The 27311-nt window shown below is 38.0% G+C and overlaps 1 protein-coding gene across 1 annotated transcript; it reads left to right on the top strand.

The window, feature by feature from the left end:
* Positions 1 to 14: 14 nt before the first annotated feature.
* DYNC1LI1 (dynein cytoplasmic 1 light intermediate chain 1) lies at positions 15 to 26881 on the top strand. The gene is made up of 13 exons (XM_030010546.2): positions 15 to 272; positions 585 to 658; positions 11697 to 11813; positions 13465 to 13695; positions 17033 to 17202; positions 18367 to 18460; positions 20094 to 20229; positions 20604 to 20715; positions 22059 to 22118; positions 22244 to 22288; positions 23269 to 23389; positions 23560 to 23718; positions 25947 to 26881. Exons 1-13 carry the CDS (start codon positions 112 to 114, stop codon positions 26057 to 26059), a joined length of 1593 nt encoding a protein of 530 aa, XP_029866406.1. The 5' UTR covers positions 15 to 111; the 3' UTR covers positions 26060 to 26881.
* The last annotated feature ends 430 nt before the right edge of the window (positions 26882 to 27311 follow it).

Consider the following 27311-nt stretch of genomic DNA (forward strand, 5'->3'; position numbering starts at 1 on the left):
CCGGGCCCCGCCCCCCCGACCTCCCAACATCCGGGTTCCTGTCAGCCGCCGCGGCGCCGCCGCCCGCTCCGTGTCTCAGGGAGGCGGCGGGGCAGGGAGGAGGCAGCGAAGATGGCGGCGACGGTGGGGAGAGCCGGTTCCTTCGGTTCCTCTTCGTCCGGGCTCGGTTCGGGTGCCGGCTTTTCTTCTCCTTCGTCCGCCGGGACGGCCACGACCAACAACAACGCGGAGCTGCGGGCAGGCGGTGATGAGGACGATGGGCAGAACCTCTGGTAACCGCCCGCCCCGCCCCGCCGCTGGGGGCCCGGGCGCGCGCGCTGACCGTTGCCGCCCTCGCAGCGACTCCTTTGCCCTGCGGGGGAGGCGGAGGGGGGGAGGGCTGCTTAATCCCCCCCTCCTGGCGTTCAGTCCCCCTCAGTCAGGGAGCCGAGGGGGTGGGGGGCTCCTCCCCTTGGCGGTGGCAGCTCCTGCCCTGCCCCCCGTCCCCCATGCCTTCCCCGCCCCCCCCCCCGGGAGGTGGTGAGGGTGGGGGGCTGGGAGGAAGCGGGAGCCCCCTCCTAAGCGTTGTCGTCTCTCCGCGCCAGGTCCTGCATCCTCAGTGAGGTGTCCACGCGCTCCCGCTCTAAGCTACCTTCGGGGAAGAACGTGCTCCTGCTGGGTGAGAAAAGCATCCTGATCCCTTTCCCTTCCCTGCCGCACACAGGCTTCCTCCTTAACCCTCTCTTGGGCGTCTGGAGCTTCTCTTGTTTAGGGCCCGAAGGGGGAGGGGATGGGGGGGAATGAGGGTGGCAAGGTGCTGGCTTAACCCTCTCCCTTCTTCCCTTGCATGTTTTTGCTTCGTTTTGGATATCCAATATCCAGAGATGCTTTAGATATCCTCCTCATCGTAGGTACCTCGCCATGATACCCTCGCTATCCTTCCCCCACCCCAGTTCCTTAGGTAGGGATGGCTTGGAAGGGTGGGTTTTTATTGTCTTTCTACCCCGATGAGTGTTGACTTCGGGGTACGTGCGGGTCCTTCAACCTTTTCTGAAACCTCTCCCGTTCGTGCAACCAGTGCTGCTTGCTGGTCCTTATGGTGTGTCATACAAACACAAAAATTGCTTCCGTGGCCCGAACAGTATCAATGACGGCTGCACCCTGTTGGCCGGAGGGTGGGGTAGGCTGTATGGGCGTGTTGGTTGTGTCCTGCCCACATGCACCGAGCCTGTCAGCAGCAATATCATCAGCAAGTTGTGCAGCGGCATCGTTCACTGCTGCTGGCTTTCATTGTGTTCAGTTATCTCCACCCAGAGCATTAGTCCAACCTTGCGTCTGGCAAGAATTAGAAGTTACAGAATGGGACTTTGATAGGGCGATAATGAGAGACCCAGCTATTATTCAGTGTTGAGGGAAAGAAGAAAAATAATATGCCAAGCAAAATTTAAAACTTCATGGGGGAGGGGGAGAAATGGATGCTCTCAAATGTGTGTGTGTATATATATTATTACTGTTATTATTGGGGGGGGGGGGGGGAGGGGGGAGGTTGGCTGAAAGACTAGTAAATACTATAACCAGTAGACAATTTAATGAATTCCAGAGGATAGATTTGTTAAGTAGCTGCTGCTTCTCTCCTCTGCCAACCTCCCTGTCCCCAGAAAGAACTGTGTGTTAGTATTTGGAAACATGGTTAAAACCCAGTAAAGATATTCATATGGACTCTATGCACACTATGATTCTATGTAGTCTTGTGGTTTGTACTCTCTTGAGGTTTTTGAAGTTAGTTTTTTTTCCCCCATAATCCTAAAGTAATCACTGTGACCCTTTTCTTCCTGTTTTCATAAGCCGAGTGGTGACTTAAAACTGACTATGAAGGAGAAAACTGCGCAAAGATGATGGGATGGTCTAGTGAACCTGTTACAAGACCACTATCCTTTAATTTGTTGCTTTTTATGTTATGTAATTAAGTAGGATATTGAGATCGGACGTTCTACTGATATTAAAGAAAGGAAAGATTCATAATGATTGACAGCTTTTTATGTGATATTTTGAAACTAAATTGGATGATTGTCCTTGTTGAAGTTGGTAGGTTCTTCAAGCTGTGATCCTTCTCAAGAAGATTACACTCTTGTTTTTCCTCTCTCTTTGTAGTCGGGCAATCCTTAGTACTCAATAACTGAAGACTGCTTCCTTCAGAACTAGAGGGAGCACCACAGAATGTTTCCAAATACTCATTTAGTTTGTGCTGTTTAATCTGTTGTATAGAAACTTTTTCTTTACCCATTTAGGTAGAGCTTATAGAATGACTTAATGTAATACTTTTTTTTTTTCTCCTTTTTTTGACTGAGGCATTTTTTAAAATATCTGCAGATTTGTAGAAGAAATTCTATTTCTTTCTTAGGAATTGTGTTTTCTAGAAGGCTGTGGTCCAAGGGAAGAAAAAGTTTGGCATGTGTTTAGGAAAAAGAGCATCAGATCTGAGGAATGGCCAATGAGGACCATGGTCATGTTCTTTGTGAGAATACCTAATATATGTATTACACTTTGCTGTTCACTTGCAAGTCATGATACTGCTTCTGAAGCACGCTGGCATAGGAAAACAAGAGGTCTTATGTATTCTGTATTGCATGGATTCAGTGTGTGAAGTTCTGTCTCTTCAGGTTCTTGAGCTGTGTGTTTGCAATTTCTCCATTATCTCGCATTTCCTCTATTTTTAAGCTTTATTCTTTTAAATAGTTTTGTACTAGCTTTTGTTGTTAATACAGATTGCTTCTTGCCCTGGCTATTTTCAGTTTCATCATTCTTTGAATACTTTTAAGCAGAAATTGTAAAGCTGACCAGGGTCTTGATGGTATTCACTCATTTTGTGGTAGGCAAATATTTGCAGCATAAACAGTTACATTGGTAAAACCTTCCCAGCTGAAACATGATATATAGTGACAATGCTTATTTTCAATACAAACTGCATTCAAACAAACAAACAAACAAAAAAACCCAACCCCTAAGCCTCCAACCTACCCCCTGCCCCCTACCACACCACCACCACACCCTGCCCCGGAAAAACCAACCAGAAAACCCCACCACTTAGTGTTCTTTTGTTTGCTAGGACAAGTTTTCTAATTTGCCTACAGCATTTATATTTTTTCAAACCCTGCATATACTTGTACGTCTAGTTGTTCTGGGAACCTGGCTATGTCTGGCATGCTAATTCTGCTATTTCAGTATTTATTTTTAGCTATGTTAACACCTCATTTTTAAGAACCTGGAAAGCAGTTCAAGACAACACAGAAATAACTAAAGGAAACTGGAATGCCAAATGTTAATCTCTAGATGTGGCACATAGTTTTGTAAAGTGAAGGTTAACATATAATACTGGTAATTCTCTGCTCAAAATCAGCCCCCCAAAATTAATTAACTTATTGTTTTACTTCTCCGAAATCGTTTCACTTACAGACATTTTTTTTCGATAACTATTTTTCTGTGAAGACTTTAAACTTTGATTGGGACTGCATGTAGCATAAAAGCATTTTTGTGTTCTTGTATGAACGGATAATAAAAATGCAAGCTTTCCTAAACTTTTCTGTAAGGCAAGTATGCTCTCCTTCCTAGGCAGTTCTGTCACAGTGACCATAGCTACCTCATTTAGCAAACTATACCACTAGAAAATGTAAGATGTCCCTGCTTTTTTAAGGAAATTGGGTGCTCTCAGTGGCATTTCTAGCTACTTTTTGCAGATAGCCAAAGGAGTGTGTTTTTGTTGTTGTTGCTGGTTTGTTGGTTTTTTTTTTTTTCTTTTTTTCTCCTGGACTGTCTCTTCTGCTCACTTGGGTAATAAAGGTAGCTGATCAGAGGAAATGCATTTTGTTGAGTGTGATGAGAAAACTGATGCTTATAACTGGGAGCCCTCTTGTTCGTTCTCTTCCTGGTATATCTGAACCAGCAAGTGGAATAGAGGGAGCAGCTAAGAAGTCAGTCACCGTTGCAGGTTATGGATGCAATCCATAGTGCTACAGAATGTGTGACGGCTTGGATTCAGATACCCGACCTAGCCATTTATCCAATAAAATGCAGCATGCATTCAAGCAGTAATGTTCTAAGTCATTCCAGGATGCACAAGAAAACAGGCTCCCAGCTTGCAAGTGAACTGAATAGTTGCTTTCTATCTGGCTTTGTATTTCATACATTTCTCTGTCTCTGAAGCATAGTAGATTCTCTGCCCGCAATTCTCATGATGTCAAACCGTTCAGTGACACATGTACACCTGACTTAAGGTCTGTTGCACACTTACGCTTTTACTGAATCACTAGCATTTTGGTTGTCTTTATGCATTTTACCCCACTTGATGATAAAGGCTTTGAGTTTAGTGGGCAGTGAGTGTTCAGCTGCTTTGTGTCCACATTTTCTCTTTACCCTAGACATCTCACTTTTCAGGGCCAGGCCTGTTTGAATCTTTGAGCTCTGCTCCTGTCCAGTGGCTGTCAGGATGCTTGAGAAGAAGCCTCCACAGTCTACAGCCAATTTACAGGTACACTTTTCTGTGTGTACATGTATTGGGAATGGCTGTCATTGTAGAAAATGGTACACCTTGAAGAGCAGTTTTAGCTTGCCACTTTCTTCTAGTGGACCCATGGAATATAGTGAACTTCAAAATTAAGTTCTGATACAGCAAATTGTCATGAGAGTAAATAAAATCAATATAAAATCTGCTTAAATTTGTACTCAACACTATAAAAATTACTTTTCCAGTTTATTTTTTCTTATTCAAATAGCTGAAAGTTTCACTGTGATCATTTTGTCATTACAGCTGATGAAATACTGCTTGTTGATACAGTCCATATTGTTCATCTCAAATGTTTCTAAATTCTCTATTACTGCAGAAGTTGTCAGCTTCTTTTCATCCTCTTTTTGCAACTTCTTTGCCTTCTACAGGCGATTAAAGCCTTCCAAACGTAGCCAAGTTTTGTTTCAATCAGCAGCGTTATATGTCTAAAGTGTCAATTGTTTTGATGGGGCATTGACCTAGATAAAATTCTAATTGCTTGTTTTGCAGCTACATTTTTTTAGAACTAAGTAGTACTTCTTCATAGTGTTCTTCCTGCTATAATCCCTTTCCAAGAAGCCAGAATTATGTGGATGCTGTGTAGTAAAACAGCACAGGAAGTTCTGAAATTCTTGAATTGCATTTGTTTTAATTTGTCTCTGCTTTGCCAGAGGTGCTGCTGATTACTGGATCTATCTCTGAAATAGCTCTGAAGGTGAGGAACAGTGAAAGGAATTGTGCTTCTGTGTTCTCCAGGCAGGTTAGTGGCAGGAATACCACTAAAGGTGTCCTTTTGATAGTAACACGGGATTATTCTATATACACTAGATGACTTACTGCTGTGTTAAAGGAGAAGGCTTGCATTAGAGATGTACGCTGTTCATATTCACTATAGAATTGTCTGCAATATTTGGCTTTCTCTGACTGTGGCTTTCTCCAAGCATAAGTAACACTGTTACTGCTGTACCTGTTTCCACAGTCAGGCTATGTATTCTTGTGCAGTACTTGACAAAAGGCGTGCTGGAGCAGTTGTCTACAATCTGCTTTCTATCATGGTGTAACGCAGAAATGCAATTAAGGTGCTCCTCAGAAAAGTTATTTAATTTCTCAGTGCCACAAAGAAACCGAATGAATTATATGTGAGGGGGAAAACTTAGCTGGTAGAGTAAAACAAACTTAGAGGAGAAGTTTTTTGTCCAATGAGTAAATCATAATTTAGTGCCAAGTTATTTGAAGACTTGATATGACCTACTTACTGTGAACTTCCATGTTGTTTTGAAGGATTCTAGAGAAGGATCTCATCAGCATAATTAATTTTGTTCTTCAGTTCCCTGAAAGCAAACTAAATTTGGCTTACTCTGATTATTTTGGTCTTGTTCTGCAAAAGGCATTCTTCAATTAGTTTAAACAAGTCTCTTTCACTAATAGGCGGCTGTGGAAAAGGCAGTTATTAGCTTGTGAGAAGTATTTTATCTTGAAGATAGCTATAGTACACATGTGCTTGGTCCTAGCAGGAAGAAGACTGTTCTGCCTCTACTCCGCTGTGTTAGGATTCAGACATTCCACATGGTGTAGAATAGAGATCGCTCTGTGATTCTGGGAAGGCATCTTTGCCGTGTTTGATAACTAAGGTTTGGGTTTGATGACTTTGTTTTATCATATTTAAGTAAGGTGGGTTTTTTTCTATTAATAAAAATAGTCAATATTTTATGTTAGAAATATTAGATGTTGTGAATTGTTCTATACAGAAGCTGTCTTTTGTTTTGTAAAAAGTATAAAGCTAGTTCACAAAAATGTGCCTTTTGGTGGGCGGAAGGGCTTAATTAGGACCATTATTTTTAGTTTTGCTTGGCCTTGCTTGAACATATTTTTTTAGAGATGAGTTGTATAATTCCCATATCAAGCTGAATTTTAATTGATGGTTTTAAAAAGCAAGAAAAAAAAACTCCATCAAGGAGCCAGTAGGATTATAAATTACACACAATTAAGTGCTTTTCAAGAGCTTTTCAAAGAGCTGTTGGGGGGAAAAAAAAAATAAAAATCAGAGCCCTGGATGGAAGCGGGGCAGACCAACAATGCTGATGACACAAAAGAAACATTCACTTCTTGCTTCTTTGCCTTGCCATATTTTAAACACACTTAACACTTTACAGTGGAAAAACAATTTAAATAAAAAGTCAAAACTCACGTCTGTCCTGGAGACAATACACTGATTGCTCTTCCATGTACAGACTCCTGTGAAAAGTAAGAATTGTCTTGTTTTAAGACAAGTGAAAATTTAGTCCTGTTTTCATTTTCTAAACTGAGATAAATGTGGAAATAGCATGAGTAGTAAATATTCTCCATTTTAAAATGTTTAATTGAAAGTTTAGAGAAGTTCTGTAATAGAGAGCCTAAGTTCTCTCTAATGTGGTAGTTTATGGTTGAAGAGTTTAAGTAGCAGTTCATAGATAAGTGCCTGCATTCACAGGTGATTCATTCACCTCATTGCCCATCCTTTCCATTTATGGATGACTGTTCTGCTAAATTCTGTATTGTAGGAGAACATTTAGTGATACTCCATTTTCTGCTCAGTAAACATGCTTTTTGCCTGGAGTAGTGAGAAGGGAGGAGGCTGGGCAGGGTTTTGTATTATGGCTTCCTGTACCTTTGAGGGCAGCGACACGAAGGATGTCATCAAACTCAGTTTTGTAGACAGAGTAGCACCTTGGACAGAGAAGCTTTAACAGGCACAACCCCAAACTTGAGCTCATCAGAGGAGTGAAGTGTAGCAGTGTGGGGATAAAAATGAAACGGCTTTTGTTTAGCTGAGTATAAGACATCCCATTTTGTTAACAAGATGGTGAAATACTGTGTGTAAGCAGATTGGTTTGGCTTTGTTTCAACTGCTTCCTAGCCTGACTCTTCTGCAAAATTAAATCTGTTGTTGTCCCTCTTTAACTTGGGTTCAACTTTGGTGTATAGCACTGCTTGCTAGAAGCATCATTTCTGTTTCCTCACTGTAGTATTAATGTATAAGTGCAGTTTGATGTAATGGAGAATTTTAGTTCTTTAGGATTTACTCTGGAAAAGGAGAACCTTTTATGTTACTTGCAAAGGAAGGATGCAAAGTCTTAAATTTGCAACGATCTACTTGGGTTTTTTTTTTTTACCTTGCAATTATATATCAAGAATTGTGTGTCAGAAATGCTTTGCTCTGAGCTTATGTATGGAAGTGAATTGTTAATTTGATTATCACACAGTTAGTAATAAAGAAGAAGCTAAAGGATTTTCCATCTCAAAATTTTGGAGGGAAAAGGAGGAGGATAATGACTCTTTTTGAAGGTGCATGAGGCTCTGTTTTATATATTGCTTCAGTAGTGCTTTAAAAGAAGTCTGTTTCATAATATTAATATGCAAAGATGTTTAAGTCTGAGGAATATGAAACTTCCCTTTTGTCTGGAACTAAGCAGCATTACTTTTTCATATACTTTAGAGATATCCAGAGACAACAAAAAAATAAATACGCTTAAATGTCTTCAGGTTTGCAATTTCAAATGCCTTATAGTGTGCGTGTGTGTGTATATATGTATTCTTAGGGAAATTTTTTTTTTAAAAAGCATATGTAGTTTTCTGTATGTCCCTGGTGGTACTTAACACTAATAGCATTACTATGCTGTACGTTATCCATCAAATCTAAAATAGCTAATAGACTTTAATTTCCTCACAAATATTTACCCTCTCCTCTGGTGGAGAGCAGCTTCTATATGTACTAAAGGCATTACAAGAAAATGTTTGAGTTTTGAGAAGTCTTAAAAGCTAGCATTGTATGCTCTTAAAATTAATTTGCTAATGAGATTTGTAATAACTATTTGGGAGTCTTAGATAAACACTGGTTTAAGATTGATTTGTATTTTGATATTCTTGCTGAAGAGTAACCACATAGCAAAATTATACTGCTACTCTCTCCCAGCATAACTCAATATATTCAAAGTGTGTTGACTTTTCAGGTGTTTTATACTGAAGACTTTAGGTTGGAAAAAATAAAGTAATAACAAGGATACAAATACATTTGCAGCTGTCACAGTTTTAAAAGGTATATGCAACATACTAAAAATAGAAAGTAGAGGTAGATGGAACCTCAGGTCTTAGCATGTTCTCTTGGCCAAGGCAGTCATCTTTACCTAACTTTTTATGATGAATTGTGTGGGCAAAAAGGAGGAAGTCCTTATGTCCTATGCAATGGTCCTGGTTTTACTTTCTGACGGCTTTTTCCATAATATTGACTCTAATTTGGCTTAAATCTGTTGAGAACTCTGGATCTCCTGTGAAATAGGGCGCATTCGGCTAGGCAGCTATCTTGCACCCTTGCGAGTCGTCCTATTTGTAGACTAGTTGGTTTATGCATTGCTAACTTGTTTTGGACCACTTGTCGGTATTGCTTTTAACCCTTTTCTCTACAGATCTTTTAGTTTCTCTTGTATCATTTGCAAACTGTACTATTCTCTTAATTTACCTGAGTAATTAATGAAAGTAGTACCAATCCCTTCAAACTTCACTGATGCATCATTCTGGCTTTCTAATGAATGATAAGCGTTGCTCTCTGCATGCAGTAACTTGTATGATACAGTTATGTATGTCAGTGATCCACCTACCTGATCTTGCTGTTTTGAAATGGGTGGGTATTTGCTAAGGAGAAGGGAGTAGAGAATCTTCTTCACAGAACGTGTTAAGTAATTCTGTGATGGAAGGCTGAAATGACTACTGTGTGTGCCTATGTGTCCAAAGGTACTAATTTTACATCAAATCAACTTGTCTTATGCTGTACTTGATAAATTTTCTTTCTGTGTAGGGTATAAATATAATTACTGCAAAAACTCAAGGAGCGAAAATAAAATTCCAGCTCTTATTTTGCTGTAAGATATTAACTTAATGGTATCAAACTTCCGTTTACTTCAGGCATTTGGAAATACAGGGGTGGGGAGGAAATCACACAGCACACAGCTGTGATAAGTAAGGGGTTTGTGGGATGTATATTTCAAGTTTGCCTGTATTGTTTAGTGTGAGCACTTTCAAACAATAAAGTTGCATAGATATTAGCATTTGGATAAGTATGTTTTAGTTTAGACTGCTTAAGTGTATCTTGCATCACATTTAGAACTTTTCATAACCACAGATGTTTCTTAGACTTAAGTTGCAGCCACTTTTGTTAAGAACTGGCAGATGTACTTTGCAGAAGATGCTAAACTTTCCCAATGCAAACAAGTTGTAATCTTTATTGCCACCTATGTGAAACAAATTGGTATGCAAGAGAGCTTAGCTAGAGGTCAGCTGTTCTGAGAAACTATGAAAGCTGTTAAGTGCAACCTCTCTTTAAAAGGAATAATAAATTTTGTTTTGTCTTAGCTTTTGAGCCTTCTGCTGGCATAAATTAATTGAAGCTGCCTGTTCAAAAAGGTAGAATAACAGAATGAATCATACAGAAATTGTTGGCAAAAGCGACTTCAGCAGCATGTCAGTGCAGCAGCTCTTAGTATAAGTCTCTCTCGTTATTTGTAGATGACAAATTTAAGAAGCTTGGATAAGTACTTGGGTGAGGGCAGAGGAGGAATTGTAATTCATGTCTGGTGATGAAGCTTGAATCCTTCACTTCTTGGGCAGAATTTTTATTTAAAAGAATATTTTCATAAGAGGAGGAAAAGCTTGATGTATGAATAGAAAATAGCTGTACTTTCCAATGTTTATTTAAAACTAGCTATAATTGTTTTCTTAGGTGCATCTTTATTTAATATAGTTAAGGAACTAGTAAACAAACTCTTAAATGTTTAAAAAGTTAAACTGATACAAGTTCATTTTTCACTTAACTTCTCTATACTTAAGACCAGAACTGTGCCTTTTCATTTCATTGACTATAATCCCCTGGGCTACCTAAACAGTCGAAACAGTCTTGTGCTTTCTGGTAGCTTCTAGACTATAGTGAAATCCAAACGTAAAGCTGAACTCTGAAGACTTTATGCAGTAATCTTGGGAATGATACATTGAGTAAATTCAAAATCAGTCTATCAAAGTATGATTTTTCTGCTCTTTTCTGTGGTTATATCTGTAGTCTTTTTAATGTAGCCATAATATTGGCTGTAAGATCATGGTCAGTTCCCTTTAAAAGGAAAACTTCATTAGGTTTAGCAGTGAAAATTACTGTCCTTGAACTCTTCTCTTTGTTATGTAGTTGAATATGTATGAATATCTCTGCCTGTATAGGAGAGACTTGAAAAAATATGTTCTGTTTGGCATAAAACTGATAAGGTACTACTTAGGAACCTGGTTTTAATCTTAATTTTATAACCTCTGAGTTGAGTTCCAAGAATTTTCTGATGTCTAACTGTTACGTACCCATTGTACTGCCGAATTGGAGTGGCAAAACCCCGCTTCGTGTCCAGATTCAGCTTGGTTACTCTTTCAAACTGGAAAAACTGCAGGTGAAGTTTTCCAGCTCTGAGACATATGGTTAGAAATAGAAGAGTCCCTGGCGGTAGTTGAGGTGTTTACACTGTGCTTATGCTGTAAGGTTCACTGGTTATCAGAGCTACCTTTGGAGAGGAGAGAATAGGAATGAATGGATCTGGATTGCAGGCTTTTCACTGTGTGTGTACCCAAATACACATGTAAGGTAATGGGCTTACTGTTTGTCACCACCTTTTTAAGTTTTCTTTAGACCTGTAACAGAGAAAAGATTCAAAGAAACCAACCCATAAAAGCTAAGGAAACAGATTTGCCTTATTCAGCCTGGTGGTGTGTGCTGTTTGATATGAAAGAGTTCTAAATTGTATTCTTCTGATTGTAAGATGAGCTTACTGTGACTTGAACTCTACTTTAGAAAGGCTTTGTTAACGTTTTGGTTGCAGTTGAAAGACTGAAATTGTTAACTAGTCCTTAAGGTATCTTTTTAAAGATATGTATAAAAGCCTATTTCAGGTAGGGTACTTAGTAGCATAATTGCATTTATCAATAATTAGAAATAAGATTTGAAGCTGAGGCATGCACTTTGAACAGATGGATGAGTTGGGCACTGTCCGCTATATTTAAAAACTTTAATAAGCTCAGTCACCCTGTTAGTATATGGTTTCCTTCTTGCCCCAGGTGGTTTTTAATACGTAACTGTGATTAAAGATTGAGCAGTATTTAACTTCTGTCTCTCCAGGTGAAGATGGAGCAGGTAAAACTAGCTTAATAGGAAAAATTCAAGGAATAGAGGAATACAAAAAAGGAAGAGGAATGGAGTATTTGTATTTAAATGTGCATGATGAAGATCGAGATGGTAAGTTTGTATTTCTAATAATACCTTAAGCCAATTTGAAAGCAATGGTTCAGTAGTATGATATTTTGAATGATTGTGGGATATTTTTCTTTCTTTATAATTTGCAGGACTTCAGCTTAGGCCATGAGTGATTTGTATCATGAGGAAGTTTCTCAGTGTAATTCCTTTAGTAGATACCATGAGTGACCACGTAAGTGGTAGAGGAGGAGAGGAACCAGTCAAAAGAAAAGGCTGAAAAGACCAGGGAGGCAGTCTTAGCTGCAACATTGTGAATGGATGTGCATTCTTTAGGCCTAGAGGGAAAGGTGCCTAGGCTTTTACCTTGCATCTCAATTATTGTAGCAAGTACTAATCTTTTTGAACATACAGAGAAATCTTTGTCTTGGTGGTATCAGAATCTGCAAGACTACGTATCGTGTATTGATGGGTAGGAAAATGTGCACAATGCTAAAGGAGATTTTTAAAAACAAACACCACCACCACCACCACCAAAAAACCCCAAACCACCAACCAAAAAATTTGGAGGAAGAAATAAGTAGAAGAGGTGTTTCAACTGGCTTAAGTTGGCTTATGGCTAGAAGGTAAAAAAGATGTTTAAGATCCTGACCCCAAATACCTGCAGTTATGGAATGGATAATTGATGCTTATGTATGGGGAAACAAGGGAAGGAGTATGACCAGGAACTGTAGAGGTGTGATGAATTATCTAGAGGCAATACGTGGAGACACTGGGGTGTGAATAAGGACTTACTGGGAGCTGTGGGGGGAAAATGAGTACTCTTGTCTATACTATAAGAACAAATATAGATAGAAGGAGAACCAGAAGTTGGTCTTTTTTTTTTTTTTTTTTCTGAAATCACCCGCTTTCCTGATTTCCGTGTTTGGCTGTTGGTCTCGAAGATGACTTGACCAGGGTTAAGAGGATTGCGAGTTTGATCTAAATGTTACAGAAGTTCTGAGGAAGACAAGTAATAAAAACTTAACTGAAAGCAAAATGTTATTAAGCTATCTAATTTTGAATCAACAGCTCTTCATTTACACTGGAGAAGTGTCTATGAATATTGGAGTATGGTCTTTTGGGGGGAAAAAAAGCAGTGGGATGGTCTATTTGTATGGTGATTGTCCCTTTGCAAATCTGAAGAATAGATGGTCTGTTAAGTCCATCTAAGTCATTAAAAAATTGCTGTTCTGTTCCAGTTTTCTGAAGGGTCAAGGTACATTCTGTACTTTTTAGAGTTATACAGGCATTTCACATTGGAGTTTTGAAGGGGAGATGGCAGTCCTCAAGAGATGAGCAGACGAAGGACTGAGAAGGGATGGCTGAATTCACCCAATTCCTTCCTTTTAAGTTGCATCTTGAAGAAAACATTTTCCCTCTCTAAAATGGTCAGCATTAATTGGAAATGTTGAATGCTACATCTGGATTCTCACCTTCAGATAATATATTTAAGATCTTCAGTTATCAGCCATTAAACATCAGGGTTGGAAGAGGAGGAGCTTGTGTCCACAAGCTGCAGTTTGCTGTGTTATGTATGTTCAATTGACTGATCAAACATGTCATCTGCTTTCTTCCTTGTATTTACATGTCTAAAGAAGACATTTAATAACTGTTTCAAGTAAGTCTCGTAAAATGTTTTTCCTTTTTTTTGTAGATCAAACAAGATGTAATGTATGGATTTTGGATGGTGACCTGTATCACAAAGGTCTTCTTAAATTTGCGATGGAGGCAAGCTCTCTAAAGGACACTCTAATTATGTTGGCAGTAGACATGTCTAGGCCTTGGACTGCACTGGATTCTTTACAAAAATGGGCAAGTGTTGTAAGAGAACATATTGACAAGTTAAAAATTCCTCCTGAAGAAATGAAAGAAATGGAACAGAAGTGTGAGTATTCTGCAAATATGTAGGAATCCATTTAAATCAAATATGCTTAATGCTTTCTGCACCATTTAATCTCTCCATTGCAGTCTCTTTCATTCTTTGGAAATGTTACTTAAATTTAGGAGTTATCAAGTGAGTCAAGCGTCAGATAACTCTCAAGTAGCTATATGGAAAAATACTAGTGTTTCTTTCTAACAGAAGTACCTTAATTGGGGGAGAGAGGGGAGGGGCGCTTTCAGAATGAGCACAGCTGGGTTGAATTTACAATCTGGCTTCTTACAGATTTTTCTAGATAAGATTCTCCCAAGTGAAAAAATTTCTTAGCTTCCAATTTGTTTGTTTTATTTATTTATTTTAAAGGCAAAACACTGCATCAGCTTCTTAACTGTTCCTGTAATTAGTCAGTCTAGAGAATCTGGGACCTGTTCTCTGCCTACTAAAAGTGTAAATGTTGAAAGGATTCATGACAGCATAGTAATATCTGGGCCCTTTCTACTTGAAGGGTTTTATCATAATTATTATTGACACTAATGCAGCTATATGTTTGCTTTGGCATGGATATGATATAGCTCTCTGTCTTTAGTTTTGAACATGCAGAACACAAAGATTTTGCAGGATTCCTTAAACTATCTGACTGAGCTCAGTAACATCATAGCTCTGTATTACTTCTGGGCAGTCATTGTATTTCCCTTGGGGTACTAAAACATGAGTCTCTCCCATTCATCTCTGAGTGAATTACTACAAGGAAGAGCATTTGAGAAAGCTGCGTGTTAAGATCAAATAGCATGATTAAACTTGGTTTATAAGTCTGATGTTGCTCTCTAGAACTGGTACATTTCTTAAGCAAGAGACTACCAGATTGCTGAATAGCTTTTTCAGAAATGCAGGTTGTAGCCATGCTGTGATAAAGTAGCCCAAAAGGTGACAGTTGTAGGTACTCTGGAATGGGGGAGTGGAAGTGGTTGTTTTGTTATTCTTTTAAGAGATTTGTCTAAGGGAAGCATAATCCTTGAGAATCATATCTTCCACAAGAAGAATGTATTTAGGAGGGAGGAGCTGAGCTCTTTTGGGTGTGGTTTTTTGGTTTGTTTTGGTTTTGGCGGGTGGTGTGTCTGTGTGTGTATTAAACACCCCCAGACAGTTTCAGGATGGGATTTTACTGGATGAAAGTAGTAAGGAGACAATATCTCTGTTACCAAAATTTGTAGGCTGATACTTTTGCTTCTTAACTGACTGAGTGAACAGAACAGTAAAACTCTTAAGTGATGAAGTGAGTCCAAGAAAAACACCTACTCATTAGAAGTTTTATCTGCTCTCTTGTTCTTTTATCATCTGGTCTAATTCTTATAGGTACTGATGGTCTGTGTGTTGGGTATAATAGAAGCCCTAGACACAATCCAGATGTGACTGGAAGCTGGTTTTGTTTTAAACCTCCTGTGACGTGGCTTCATGCATTGCTAGGTGGGCAGCAGCTTGTTGCTGCCAAAAGAAGGAGGGAGGAATCTTGCTTGCCTGACTTCTGGCTACATGGTCCTACTTCATTCTTGTGTCAGGCTCCATGCTCCTGAGAGGCTCCTGTGAGCCAATTTAACTTGCTAACAGGACTGAAATCTGCTGAGGGTTTGTGTGTGGTGTTTTCTGGAGGTGTGCTGCTGTGTTTGTCTTCCAGTTCTAGCAACTTAACTCCACTCAAAGACAGGCCCTGTGAGGACTAAAACTGGTATGGGAAGGCATTACATGATACATAGCTGTGTGTGAAGGGTTGGAATAGCTCTTCCTGTTACTGAATTAATCTGTGTATCATGAAGCCTTGTGGCCTGGTAATTTTAATTGCGTCTCTAAGGGAGACCTGAGACTGTATTTCACAGTCTTTGAGCTGTGATGTACTACATCAGTCCTTCTTTTTACTGTTTTCTATACTTGTATAAAGATTAGTGTGTTATGGGAATTTTAGGAATCCACTGGAGGACTTCTAGCACTGGAGTAGTGTGATTTTTATTTTAGCATGCAATTATCCCAGAACAGACAGGATATTATGTAGGAAAGACTCCCTTGAGTGGCAGGCGTATCTTGGTGAGAACTCTGGGTTTAAAACACAGTCAATTTGGGAGGCTCTCAGAAGCTCTCAGACCAGACTGAGGTAGTAGCATTCCATGAGTAAGAGCGTGAGTTGACTGTGCAAGTAAAGATGATAATCTGTGCGTGTGCTTTGTTAACTGTGAACTGCAGGACCTGTAGAAAAGTTGAATAATCTTGGCCTAATACATATTTTTCTCTAGGGTGTTGAAATAAGTCTTGCTCTGTTAGTTCAACTAAAGCTTTTCTAGGTATGAACTCAGAGGGCTTCAATCAGTTTAGTGAAGGTGGTAGTGGATTAATGTAAATCAGGACAAAGTAGTGAGAATGTACTGGAGTAGTTAGCTGCCTGCGTGCATGATGCAGCTGAATTGTCTTGCTGTCTGATGTTTTTTGGCCTAATCAGGATGTGCTACTCATGGAAGAGTAATCAGTGGTGGGGTTTGGTAGTATCCTGTTTCTGCTCTGTGAAACAGGACATGTGATGTGAAAGGTACAGACATTTTATGCCTAATATTGCATCCCTGACAGTCAGAATAGTAAGTGACCGTGTAATTAGAGGCTTGGGTATATACATCGGAACCTGACAAGAGAGTTACACTTGAAACTTTATCTTTTATTTCTAATTCTTGTTATATACTGATTTACCCTCCTTGCTAAATTTTAAAGTAGTATCTGGTCTACTGTAAAAGCATACCAAATATTTAATATGCTATTAACTAATTATAAAGCTAGTTAATAACTAATGTTTGTGTATTCTATTTTTGTACATTACTACTGTAGATTCACTGTACAAAGAGAGAAGTGTGGACAAAGGGGTTTTAGGTAAAACCTGGTATAAGGTAGCAGCTAAGCAATATGTGTAAGGCTTAACTCTGTTTATTCTAACAAACCATTCCATTAATTTTGCCAAGAATGCAAGGAAACTTAAGTCCTTTAGGAAACATATCAAGCAATAATAGTTAATAGCAACTTCCTAGTGGTTCCACAATGATAAAATAAAAATAGTTTAATGTTGTCCTTATGGACAGTTTTATCTGGTCATGTTCTTCTGGCTGCTGATCAGGCAGATCTCAGACTTACTAGTTCTCTCTTGTGCTGTATAGAGCAAGCAAATAGTTGGCTCTTGGTGCATGCTCAATTTTTTCAACGTAAAGAAGCAGAAATACTATACAATCAACGGTGCTAGAGATCAATGCCAGTGGAAATCATTGTTGAAATAATAAAGTAGCTGATCTTTTAATATAACTTTTTTTACTTTCAGTGGTAAGAGACTTCCAGGAATATATAGAACCAGGCGAGGATTTTCCAGCTTCTCCACAGAGAAGAAATACTTCATTACAGGAAGACAAAGATGACAGTGTGATTTTACCCCTGGGTGCAGATACACTAACATGTAACTTAGGCATTCCAGTAGTAGTAGTTTGTACAAAGGTTTGTTTTACATTTTAGGTTTTTTGCATATTTTATTTAAGCAACTCTGTCAATTATGGATTTGGGGTGGGAAGCCCATGGTTATTAAGTCATTCTGAATACCTTGCATAAGAATTCTTTAAAAATGTTTAATGTTGAAGGTTGATTATCTGCTGGAAGCCCTCATTGCATGTTATTTTGGGATTAGTTTTTCCTTTAGTTCTACCAGTTTTCAAGGAATTGAGGAATACCTCAGACCTGGTGTTGCTCACAGAAGTGAGCTAGTCAGTAAGCACCTAGAATTACCCTTGATCTCCACAGTCCTCCTTATTCCGCAAATAGTGTTTTGGTAGTTTTTTTAATATTTCTGATCTTTTTCTGAAGATTAATAGAGGGTTCTAGTTAGTAAAGTGCTGCTCTATTAACTCTCCTCAGTTCTTAGGGTGTTTCTGTGATCTGTTTTGGTTTCTGTTAGATACATAATCATATTCTTAGTCTAAAGAAAAAATGGTGTGGTTCTCTTGTGGCTGTTTTTTTGGTTTTGGTGTTCCCCCCAGCCCTCTTGACTCTTCAGTTCTCACTAGCATTAAGTATACTGCATCTGCAGCCTCTGCTGGCCCACAGTGAAAGAATAAAACTTTTGATGCATATGCTGTTCCTTTACTGGAAGGCTAACCCTCTCATTTGAAAAGCACCTTTCTTCCTCACCTGCTAGCTCTCTTGTTATTCTTCTCACACACACACCCCCCCTTTTTTTTCTCCTGCTTCCACATTTCTTGCTTTTGCCTCCCTTTGCAAAGGGCTAGTTAGTAAATGGATAAAAAACACTATGTCTTAAAATACCACAGTGTGTAAAAATACACTGGGCAGAAAATGGTGGTGTCATTCACTGGGTCAGTCTTCAACAGAGACTTTAAGTTATTGCATTGGAGGGGGATTGAATGAAAAATGGCAATCACTAACTCCCAAGTTAGTCCTGACCACAGTACATGCACATCAAGTTATATATTATTAAAAAAAAAAGGTTCAGTTATGGTTTTGAATTATCTTAGCAGGTTTTTGTTTTTCTCTGCACCACCCACCCCACTCCACCCCCCTTGCCCAGTTGTGAACTGGATATGTAGCAGCACTGCTATTTCAACAGTTAACTGAAAGTGGTATATTAATTTTATATTTATTTTACAGTGTGATGCTATCAGTGTTCTAGAAAAAGAGCATGACTACAGAGATGAACACTTTGACTTCATTCAGTCACATATCAGACGGTTTTGCTTACAATGTATCCTTTAACATGTCATAAAGATGATAATGACTCAATTAAATGTTTGCATTAATTATGACAAGCTTAAAATAATATTTGCATCTCGGCCAAAGTAGGATGCCACTCCTTTACTGCAGCTGGCAGTCTGCTTCAGCTACCCCTACAGGCATTGTTGAATTAAACTTTTTTTTTTTTTTTTTTTAGAGCTGCAAGAGTCTAGCATGTCCCCTTACCATGAATTTGTTTACGTGCCTTCATTTCCATATTTAGGAGTCAGTTTGCAAATTAGCACGTCTTAGCGGACAAGCTCCCTAAAATAATAAGAAGATAACTCATTTAAGTATGATCTTGCTTCAGATGCACATAAGGCATGTTATTCTTTTTGACCCAAATATGCAGTCTCTTTAGTGTTCAGTAATTCTGCAGGATGAGGTGATGAGGGAAGGAAAGAAGTGTGAATTGCTGTAGGAAAGATCCACTGGCTTCTCTTGTGTTGGTAGAGACAATGCACATAAGCTGTTGCTGTAGAATTATTATTTTTAAACTTCATTTTTTTAAAAGAAGTGTATAAAATACTGTTTAGTGTTGTTTAGTCATCTAGACATGCTGAGATCCAGATTTTAGGTGCCAGTAACATGCCTATGTTGTGTTGTCATCATTTGTGCTGTGGTAAAGGGAAGTTTAAATACTGTTGGAGAGACAGCAGTTAACAGATGGAAAAACTAGTTCAAGAACTTGAGACCTCAGTTGAGTACCAAGACAGTACTCCCTTCAAAGGGCTTCCAAGACCTAATTTTTCAAAATGGAATTATGGGTAATTGTAATAAGTCTTGTGGATGGAGTAAGACTACAAAATATTAGTAGGGATTAGTCTCTGTGTGTATGCCATGTACAACTTGGAATTCTATTCTAAACTTCGCTGAATGGGAATCGGATCCCATTATATAACTTTCTTCTAGAATTTGAATTGCATGCATGTATAAGTAAATTATGGGGGGTTACTTTGGAATTATAAAAATGCCAAAATTACTCAAAACTTCCATGGCTGCTTTTATTAGTCCTGTGCATAAGCTGTTTTAATTTGATACTGAACCATGCTGGAATACTAAGCACTCTCTTGGTCTTTGAGTAAGTGATACAGCACAATTCATTTGCCTTAATTTTGTTCAAAAGCAGGTCACTGTATAATGTAAGAGCTTGCTCCCCTGATTTAAAAACCCAGGTGGGGAAGTGGAAGATCTTTGGCATTTTTGAAGCTACTAGTGTTAATGCTGTAGTGTCTGTGTTGCAGGATGGGATAATGACAAGGTATAAGAATATGGCATGAAAGCTTTTGTTCATTAAAAGCAAAAGACAGTTTTGAAGGCATCATAGTGAAACTGTTGGTATTGTGGGCTTTGAAAGTGAGAAGAGCCTGTACTTTACTCTAAAAACAATAGCTGAGTTGGCCTAAAACAAATGCAGAAAGAAAGATTTAAATTACTAAATAGCTTATTTAAAAAATTAAGTGTTGGAAGTTGTTTGAAGTATTTGATTTTGTATTCCCCCTCTAAATTCTACAAAGTAGATAACCTTTAAACTAACAAAAAAGGGCCACTTTAGTATCTCTTCCTAGCCACTAAACTGAGTTTTCTTTAACAAGTCTATTCAGATGGGGCAGCACTTATTTACACTTCAGTAAAGGAGAACAAAAACATTGATTTAGTGTATAAATATATAGTCCAGAAGTTGTATGGATTTCCTTTCAATGTACCAGCTGTTGTTGTGGAAAAAGATGCAGTATTTATGTAAGTTATCTGCATTATGATGTGTATATGACTACAAAATGTACTTGTGCAAAACCCTAAGCTGCATTTAGAGCCTTTTTTGTTTATGCTTTTTGTAGTTCCATTTAACATTCTCATGAGTTGGAGTTTGGTGAGTGCCAGTGGATTGAGATTACAAATGCTTGCTGCTCCAAAGAGAAATGTTAAACCCAGAGATTTTGCTCTTCTCTGCTATGGTGAACCAATCTCTAACTAGTTGTATTAATAATTAGCTTGCATGGGAGAATGGGAGCTGTGACAACTTTCCTGGCTTTCAGTTCTGTGCAGTTCAAGATTGCATACAAAAATAACCTGAAATAACAATAGAATTTAAAGCCAAATAATCCTTTATCTAGTCCTGCAGGTTGGGATAATGACAAGAAGATAGGAATATTGCATGAGAACTTTCAGACACTAAAAGCAGAAGACAGTTTTGAAGATATCATAACAAAACCACCAGTCAGAAAGGTAAATTGAGATGTTTTGGCATTTGATTTCTTATCTATTTATTTACCTGTCAGGTTTTTGACTGTTTCTCTTTCTTTGAGACTGCTTCCAGTTTATCATGACAATGTGATAAACCATCTGGAGTTTTTCCTTTTTGTCTTTTTATTTTGTTCTTAAAAGTTCTTCTTTAGTTACAAAAAAATCATTATGTTTTTCTGTTCTGTGTAGCTCTTCTCCAGCTTACACTGTTTTTTTTCCTGCCACTGTTACATTGTAGTTTTTAAGAACACTCCATTTTGCTCCAAGTTGCTCATAACTTTATAATGCTTTCTGTTTCTCCTGGAGTATTTAAAATAAGAAGGCTTGAGACAGTGTAAAATCAAAAATAAACATGTAAAAACAGGTTTTACATATATTCAGTATATTTTCTCTCTCATGTTATTTAACAAAAGGCTTTGACAGAACTACCTGAAAACATATGTGAGGTTGTTGAACAAAATGCCAGCAGCAGTGTACCCCATGCATACAGAAGTTATTGAAAGCGAATATTTCTATGGCTTTTTCTACCAAAGCTAAGAATTTGGGACTTATCATATTTCCAAGTGTGAATTATTTCAGCTGGGAAAACTAATACTATATCCTTTCTGCCATCTTCAGGAAAAAAAATCAAGACACATGTAGTAGTGTGTTAAATGAGTGTCCAAGCAATATACAACTGACAATTTTTTTTGCATGCTTATAAACTTCAGGCCTGGATTATAAACTTTGATATTGGTATTTGCCATGCTTGTTTTGGCAAAGTTTTTGTGGTGAGCTTATTTGGAGGCAGAGTGCTTGCAATTTGATGCCTAGAACTGGGATTTGAGATGTCTTTGTCCAGTTCATATACCAGTCTAATGCAATGCAGGTGAAGAGTCACTTTTGCCATAGTTATATATAAAATAATACCAAGGTGGGGCCTTGATCAGTTAACAGAGACATGAGCATGCTGCAGAGTGTGTGCATCTGTGAATGTTTCTTACTGATCCTGAGACCCCAGAATGTGCCTTCTAACCATTTACTTCATTCCTCTTTTACTGAACACTTTAATGAACTTTTTGATGGGTCTTTCTACAAGTACATTTAGAGACTTATGCCTGCCAGGTCAAAGGAGTTAATGATGCTTCTATTTCACTTCTAATTAACTTAGCTTAAATGGAATCATGAGGTGGCAGTCCTAAATATAGAAAATGTGATCTGCAGTAACATAGTATTTTACACATTTACTTCATTATTGAATGCCTTGGTCATATTCACCAGGAGGTATACAAGGAAATACATTTCTTTCTTTTAGTCAAAATGATGTTAATGTTTTTGTATTGCAGTTTGTTCATGAAAAAGAAATTGTAGCAGAAGATGACCAAGTATTTCTTATGAAGCAGCAGGTAATTTTCTGTCTATAAAACAAGCAGCCAGTGTTTCATTTAACAACATTCTCCATACAAATTTGGGGTTGTATTCTTAGTCACTGTAATATCTAACACTACATGGGTTTGTTTGTTTTTTGCAGTCACAGTTGGCGAAACAACCACCTACTGCTGCAGGAAGGCCAGTGGTTAGTAGTAAAAATTTTAAATATCTACATGAAAATGATTCACTTTCATATATTTAGAGGGTTCCTTGTTTTAATTGCATTATCAAATATTCTTTGATCTAATTTTTTTAAACTACATAGTATTTAAAGTCTGCGTCATATACTGCTCTAAAATTACGACACTTCACAGCTAGTCACGACAACTTGTATTGACAGCAAGGGCTAAATGTCATGGCTTTACTTTTCATATGTTAGAATGCATCTAAGCAGTTAGTTGACTCTCCTTTCTGTCCCAAGAGTTTGCCAGGGGAGCACACTATGTTGGCTGAATTGCCTTGGTGAATTTTTATATCCTAAATTTGGTGCTATCTCTCTAGGAATATTAAGACTCCAGCATAAAATTAAGGTCAGATGACAACTATGACATCTACATTTAAAATACAAATAAAATAACTAAAAAGTAACACCAGTTTAATAAGGAGCATGTGGTCTTATAAAGGTTAGCTTTACCTCTTTAGATGAACTGCAGACATGACTTGTTACCCTTGAAGTAATGAATAATGCTTTTTCTCCTGGGCTTTGTTTAGTCCTTTCCACGGTATTGGTGGTATGTGTTGTCTTTCCAAGAAATTTGGTGTAGTTCCTCTATGATTTAATCAGTGCAGTTTTCATTATGGTCAGAGGCACTATTGAGTAACAGATGGATTTTCAAGTTTCTCATTGGGATAAAATGAAAAGCTTCACTAGTGCTTTAGTTGCACTAAAGTTAGTATTTTAAAGTTAGTATTTAGAATGTTACACAAGTTTTTTCAAACTTGTACACAATCTAATCCTGTGTCATTTCAGTTGCATTGGATACTACATAATTAAAAAAAAAAAGATTAGGAGCTGTGAGAAACAACAAAATGCTTCATTTCATGTACTCTTACACTGCATGATTTAATTCTGTAGAAGATTGACCAATTCAGCTTTGGATTTTTTTTATTTTTTTTTTTGCATAGGATGCCTCTCCAAGAGTTCCTGGTGGATCTCCTAGGACACCAAATAGATCCGTAACATCAAACGTTGCCAGTGTTACACCTATCCCTACTGGGTCAAAAAAAATTGATCCCAATATGAAAGGTACCTTTTCTTACGAGGGCACAAATGCAGTTGGGGAAGTAAAATAGCTGCTTTGCCTGCTTTCTTTAATATGCTTATTTAGATTAACACACTAAATCAATATTTACTTAGAAAATCTGTTTTGTTTTGATTTTGTGGTGTTGTGGTTTTTTTCCTCCTTCCCCTTGTAGCTGGAGCTACCAGTGAAGGAGTCCTGGCTAACTTCTTCAATAGTCTCTTGAGCAAGAAAACTGGTTCCCCTGGTGGCCCTGGTGGTGTTGGTGGCAGTCCAGGAGGAGGTGGCACTGGAGGTGCTGGCAGCAACCTACCACCATCAGCAAAAAAGTCAGGTATGATTAATGATAAAAGATCAACTCAATCTAAATTGAGTGGTGGATCATTGCTATTAGTATTGTTTATCAGAAGTATGAACACTACTATTTTTAACTGAGTGTTTTATTGGATATGGTTTTTGCTTTTGTTCTCACAGCAGTTGAGTATTGCCTTTTCATGGCTCTCAGAGGATCAAAGAAGAACTTTTCATGTAGCTGTTTAAGCATGAATTGTGTCCACATGAGTTCTTCATTTTTTTCCTTTGTTCCCCACCATCATAATAAAATGGCTCATGCTTAAGTCCCTTTTAATACTATTCAGTTATATTGGGACTTAATTTCAGGTTGATTTTTTTTTTTTTTTTTTAGCAGTACCATCAGTGTTAAAATAATTTTAAATTTTCTTTTGCTAGTGATCTAGCTCTGATGATGAAGGCTTTGATTGAGTTGCGTGACAGCCTGTAAAAATACTCTATTTTCTGTTGATAGCCTTTTTTATATGATGTGATTAATAATTAGTATTAATCTAAAAATGTCTAATAGTGACTGCTCTAAAGCTAGACACAAGATTACTCTGGTGCTTCTTGCTATTCCAGATTAAAATGTTTCTCTATTACTTAAGAACATACCTATACAGACATCTTCCCTCCCCACTTCCCCAGAGGTTAGTAATGCTGCACTTGAGTGAGAATGCTGGTGTTTCATTAGTACTTGACATTAGTGTTTACTTTTATGTAGTAAGAGAAAAGAACACACTTCACACTAACATTTTGTGTAGACTGACCCTGAAAATTTTTTTACATGTGTGCACTTCCCTCTTTTAAATGCAAAGCTCAGTTGATTGAGCAAAGTTTATGAGTACTTCCTAATCTGCTGTAGGCAAAGTCAGCAGTGCTAGTTTGAACAGCATATGGAGATTGTTCAAACAAATGCAGCTGATGCAATATGTGGTGCAGAGAGCACCCACTGAAAATCCTATGGGGAGTGGCCGGCAGCAGGTTTGGGTGATGCCAAGCAGATGGAGGCAGCACTCCAGAAAAGTGTTGTGTCCAGGGCCATGGCAGAAAATTCAAGAACAGAATTAAACTACTAAGGAGCAAAAATGCTCTCAGAAATTTCCTAATATGCAACAAAAGAAGAGTTAGGATGTAGCCAGTTTAATGTTGCAAAGGACAAGGTTTTCAAGGAATTACCATAAATACCAATAACTTTGGCTTAGATGTGGCCTCTTCACGTTCCCTAGTATTTGCTGTCTTGTGTTTAGTGTTATCTATGACACTCACTCTACAAATCTGAAAATTGGCTGTTAAGACAGTAGTTTGGGATTAGAGAATTACTTTTCCCCTCAGCAGCTATGGGAAATTACTCTGCTTATTAGTTGGAATATTAGCCACTTGGATTCTGATACAGTATTAGCTTTTGTTAAATGATTTGAAGAACAGCATAGTACATCTGGCAAAAATTAGCTTTGCAGATAGTTCCTGTTAATTTGCATCTTCAGAAAGGATGCTGGGGCACTGCTAAAACTACATGTGTGTCAGTTTTCCTTTACAGCCTGAGATACTACGTACACTTTTCATGGCGTTAGACTCTAAGCTGCCTTTTCCCACACTGTCTTCTCCATTCTTGTGATAGAACATGGCAGGATAGAAGCCTAGACTGGGGAGTAAGAGTAAAATGGTGGGGGAAAAAAATGGTGTATTTAAAGCTTGGATCAGGTCTAAGTGTGACTATACAAATGTTTGTGCCATTCCAAGGTAGGGGGGAGGTAAGCGGGTGAGGGGAGAGAGGGATTTGCCATCAGCAGGTCTGTGCACACCCATGAGCAGCGGTGCCAGGTTTATGCTGACCAGATATGTAGAACTGCTGTCACTGGTCTGTGGTGAAACCCCTGATTTACATTCAGAATTACTTAAAATACATATGATGCAGAAAGTTGTGTAGAAGTATTCATAACTGCTAGCCTTAATAGACTTTTCTGTATTTTATACTTTACATAACTCTTCATATACTGACAATTAATATATAATTATGGAAGCTTCTTTGAGGAATTGGAAATATAGAAGGATGTGACTTTCTTTCTACTGTTTCCTTTCTGTTTCTTTTGAGTTTTGGCCTTAGGCCGTTACTCTGCATGCAAAGTGTGCAGTAACAATTTTTAGGATTTGTCTGATTTGAGAATTAAAGATAGGCTTTCCCAGAACTCTTTCACAAACGTGACTGAATGATACACACTTATTTTGTAGGTCAGAAGCCAGTTTTAACAGATGTTCAGGCAGAATTGGACAGAATTTCACGAAAACCTGAAATGGTCTCTCCTACAACACCTACATCTCCTACAGAAGGTGAAGCATCTTGAAGACACCAAATAAAACCAATTGTTCAGTTTTCTGGGATAATTCAAACTTGTCTCTGCCTCTTCCTTCAGTGACTGGAACTAAAGAACTGAAATATCTTTCAGAACACAAACAGTTGATGTCTGTCTTTCATATGTGTTGCCCAACTTTACAAAAGGGAGCTGTACAGTTGGAAAACCGTTATCACATCATGTAGGAGTACAGTTCACAGTGCAAGAATAGTAAAATAATTTTGTTCTGGGTTTTGTTGAAAAGTCAGTGTAATTCTGTAAAACTGCAAGTATGTCCACTTAAGTGATAGGGGTTGCTTAGAGCAGGAAAACTGATACACACCACAGGCACTTAATTTATATTGATTTCCCAACCTGTTAGGCAAGTTTAATACTATCTTAAATAGATTAACCTCTACAGGAGAGAACAACTACTAGTTTTTTGGGAGAGAAAATTAATTGCACAAAGCTGTAACAACAACAAACTCCAATTATACTTGAATGCTTCATTTGGAGTATGGTTAAAAAAATGTTTGATCTCCACTGAGATTTACACTGCATTCAAAAACCCATGCAAAAATTCATTCCAGATAGAAGACTAAATTAGTGGCCAGTTTTTTGGTTTTTCTCTTTGATTAATTTCAGACACTGAATAAAAGATGTATAAAGAAAAAGCAGAGGTGAAATGTACAGATTATCAGTATCCAGATTTGTCTATATATATATGGCTCAGCCTTAATGTCCCCCGTTATGTTTCCCACATTAGTTACGGTTTAAAATTGGACATCAAAACTGTAATCAGTTAATAAAGTATTCTCTGCATTCAAATTTAAATAACTTTCATTGAAGTCATTGAAGCCATTGTGTTCTTTTTTTGTTTATAGTTAAATCTAAGGATGTGGTATAAAATGTCTTAAAACATGCTTTTATATTTTATGCCTCAGTGAATAATATTGCTGGTAGATATTTAAACTTCCTTAAAACATTGTTTCTGGAAGGAAGTGGGCAAGTCTGCAGTGTTTGTTCCTAGGAGTAAAACTAGCTTATCTGACTTGGGCAGTTTCTGCGGTAATGTGTTTTAAAAGCACACTAGTTACACTAAGGATCCTGCTGATGACTCCAGTATATTGTCTAAGAAGTAGTTGAGGGAGGATAGGACTTAAGCTTTCAATACACAAATGTCAAGCATCACTGTACTGTTCTGTGTGAAGTCTGTGGTCGCTTTCTACTGATAGCCAAAGAATAGGAAGTGTAAAAAGTATAT

This window comes from Aquila chrysaetos, chromosome 3, assembly GCF_900496995.4.
Source record: "Aquila chrysaetos chrysaetos chromosome 3, bAquChr1.4, whole genome shotgun sequence".
NCBI lineage: Eukaryota > Metazoa > Chordata > Aves > Accipitriformes > Accipitridae > Aquila > Aquila chrysaetos.